Source organism: Pollicipes pollicipes, unplaced genomic scaffold (assembly GCF_011947565.3).
Source record: "Pollicipes pollicipes isolate AB1234 unplaced genomic scaffold, Ppol_2.1 Scaffold_5724;HRSCAF=6776_pilon_pilon_pilon, whole genome shotgun sequence".
Taxonomy (NCBI): Eukaryota; Metazoa; Arthropoda; class Thecostraca; order Pollicipedomorpha; family Pollicipedidae; genus Pollicipes; species Pollicipes pollicipes.
In genome coordinates, this window is record NW_023596746.1 from 31,269,930 (window position 1) to 31,273,375 (window position 3,446).

The 3,446-nt window shown below is 59.6% G+C and overlaps 1 protein-coding gene across 1 annotated transcript; it reads left to right on the top strand.

Moving 5' to 3' along the window:
• On the top strand, positions 1 to 767 carry LOC119103570 (5'-AMP-activated protein kinase subunit beta-1). Its single transcript, XM_037227159.1, has one exon. The coding sequence runs from the start codon at positions 75 to 77 to the stop codon at positions 738 to 740; it is 666 nt and encodes a 221-aa protein (XP_037083054.1). The 5' UTR covers positions 1 to 74; the 3' UTR covers positions 741 to 767.
• The last annotated feature ends 2,679 nt before the right edge of the window (positions 768 to 3,446 follow it).

Below are 3,446 nucleotides of genomic sequence, written 5' to 3' on the forward strand. Positions count from 1 at the left end.
TGCCGCTGTCGCGGCGACGCGTCAGCGAGGGCGTCGAGGCGACGGCGCCGCCTAGTCAGCCGGCCGCGCTGCTCATGCACCAGAACTCAGCGCCGTGCGGCGTGCCCGGGCTGCCGGCCGAGCAGCCGGCCTCCGCGCCGCTGCTGCCCGTCGTCATCCAGTGGAAGAAGGGCGGCCAGGACGTGCAGCTGTGCGGCACGTTCACCGGCTGGAAGCCGATCCCGATGGCGCGCAGCGAGAGCAACATGAACTCGGAGCACATGAGCATCGTCAACCTGCCCGAGGGCCGGCACGAGTACAAGTTCCGCATCGACGGCGAGTGGGTGGTGGACGCCAGCGAGCCCACCACCGACGCGCCCGCCGGCGACAAGAACAACTACATCACCGTCAAGGGCTCCGACTTCGCCGCGTGCGAGGCGCTCAACCTGGAGACCGTGCAGACGGGCGACATGTCCGGCTCGCCGCCGGGGCGGTACGGCTGCGAGCCGCCGCCCACGCGCGCCGCGTCCTGGGACCACCGCTCGCCGGCGCAGCCGCCGGCGCTGCCTCCGCACCTGCTGCAGGTCATCCTCAACAAGGACACGCCTGTCTCCTGCGAGCCCACGCTGCTGCCGGCGCCCAATCACGTCATGCTCAACCACCTGTACGCGCTGAGCATCAAGGAAGGTGTGATGGTGCTCAGCGCCACGCACCGCTACCGCAAGAAGTACGTGACCACGCTGCTGTACAAGCCCATCTAGGGCGGGCCGGGGCAAGGCACCCCGCGCCCGCTCTGCTGGGGAGGGAAGCGGGGCTGTCGCTGGCGGGTAGCCCGTCGGATTGGTGCGGAGTACTGTGGGAGGTGCCGCGGCGTGATCCGAGAGAGGTAGGGAAGTCTGTGATGGCGGAGGTATACGCGTGCGGGCTGGACAACGTATGCTTTGCCAGAAGGCGATGGGGATATGACTTGGGAAGCAAAAGCTATCAGTATGGCAAGTAGCCACCGCTTAGGAACTAGTCACAGCATTTTTAGTCTTCAGATATGCTAAGATGAACGATATTTGTTGTCGGATTGTTTGTAATTTGTTAGTCTCGTCATCGCTGCCGTGTGCAGTATCCCTTGAATATCTGGTGCGATTTTCCGTTCGATAATGTCTCTCTCCACGCCCGGTAGGCGTCTAGGCCGTAAATTCGACAAATTCCACGTGAAAGATTTAGATGTACCGTTTGGAAGCCGCGTAAATTCCCGAAAAACCTATCTGTAGTTTTGTGCCCTTCGATGTACTGAGTTCATCGCCTTATTGCCTCCTGACAATCAGCCCTTGAGCGGGTACAGGGGCGGTTGAAAGCCTCGCTATCGACTCTGATGGTGCAATATTGCTGGCCAGTCGGCGCGTGCGTGACCTCGGCGTGGCGCGTCGCCGATGCCTTGGGTCGTTCGGTTCACGCCCGATGCTTTGCTCTCCGCTCGGAGGCAGCACCACGCGTTCAGTTCACGCCCGATGCTTTATCTCCGCTCCGGGGGCAGCACCACGCGTTCAGTTCACGGCGATGCTTTACTCTCCGTTCCGGAGGCAGCACCATGCGTTCAGTTCTCGCCCAGCTTTACTCTCCGCTCCGGGGACAGCACGACGCGTTGTTCTCGTCCGGTGCTTTTCTCGCTCGGGGGCCGCAGGGCAGCACGAGCGTTCAGTTCTCGTCCGATTGCTTTACTCTCCGCTCCGGAGACAGCACGACGCGTTCAGTTACGCGCGATGCTTTACTCTCCGCTCCGGGGCAGCACGACGCGACGGTGCTCGTGTAGGTGTAGGAGCGCCCAGCGGCGAGGGGTCTCGCCGACGCTGGAGCTGCCGGCGCTTTGAGCCAGCGCCCTTTTCGTCGTTCGCGCCTCGCTTGCCTGATCCTCTCCGCATCGTCATGTCCAGCACCTGTGCGTGGGCCAGGGTCTGGTCCGTGATCGGGTTTTGGTGGGCGTACAAACGGTTGGTCTCTCCCGCCGCTACTCAATAGCAGAGCGACATCAGGGGAATGGGCGCGCAGACTTGATGGCGTCGTGTCGTGATCTTAGCCATTACGCCAGACAAGTATTTATCTAGTTACGTCCGTGCGTACAGATTGCGATGTGTGAAATAAGTACTGCGAAATAAAAACGTTTTATACGTATCCGTGTTCAGCGGCGGGGAATCGTTGCATCGACTGGCGCGATCCAATGGCACCCATTAAGTTCAGTTATCTCAGTCGTGACGCCAATGCCACTTCGTGGTGAAATTTAAGTTGGTTCGGTGGTTCTGGGGCGGTACAGAGGCCCCCCCACCACCCGTCGCACTCAGCTCCATGGTGTGCGACACGCGCGCGAATGGCCCTGAAACGGACTGTATTCAACCGGTACGACGCGATCCGAACCACGCGGTTGAGGACCCTAAATGACGTGTTGGGAAGCCTCATGTCCAGTGTGGCGCGATTCCCAACTAGACGCGGATGGCTGTTGCATGTGCGCCCCTGGCCCCAGCCAGTCAGGAGACCGCATCACTGCCAGTTACGTTTGGTGTCCAGCGCGCCACTGGAAACGGGCTGTAGCAGCTTAACCTGCAGAGTACAGTCCGCGTGGGTCAAGCGGGAAGAGAACAGACAGGTGTTCGCATCGTTGGCACACTTTCCAACCATCTGTGGTGCACGCTATTGCATGACTAGAACGACCCCTGATGCGTGCTGCGCCACGCGAAGCGCCAACAAAAACCACCGCGGAAGCAATGCAGCATATATTCCACCGTTACATGTCAGCTGTCGAATAGTACAACAGTACGGAAGCCGTGTTGGCGGTCGACCCTGCAAGATTCGGTCCGTTGACGGGACCTTTTACTCCCCGGAGCGACATCCCCGGAGCACGAGCCGACGAAGGCAGCTCGGCCCAGAGCGGCGCCACACCGCCGACCGGGCGCCGAAGCGGGGCGGATAGCCACAGGAAGATTTTTTTGATCGATGGATACGTGACACACCAAGCACAGTGGGCGCGTAGGTTTTCATACATGTTACTGCAGCGCCGGCGCTTCTGCCAAGATGCACGGTTACTTGCACTCGGCGCGACATCTACAGACCACAGACATCGACGCCTGAAAAAGTTCTCCCACTTCTGCCCTCAGCCTATTCAGCCCTTGCGATTCGCGTGGGTTTGGGCAGATGGTGGTTCACTGGTGGGGAAAGGGGCCCACCTGGCACGCGGCACACCACATTCACGTAAAAGCAATCGGTGCATTATCAGGTATATAGCGCAACTTACCCGGTAGACATCTCTTTGGCGATATTTGTTCTCAGTTCTTTCGGAAAAAGTACAGCACTCGCCGTTTTAGGACTTAACAATAGCCTCGTCGCGTGAGGTAAAACTAACTTCGTTCATGAATCTAGCAATCATGCTACGACGACACCTTAAATAAATGTTTTTGTCGCTGGCATCGGCACAGCGCGGACCT

Excerpts from the sequence above, each read along its gene's own strand:
- LOC119103570 (XM_037227159.1), top strand. The coding sequence starts at position 75 with ATGCACCAGAACTCAGCGCCGTGCGGCGTGCCCGGGCTGCCGGCCGAG.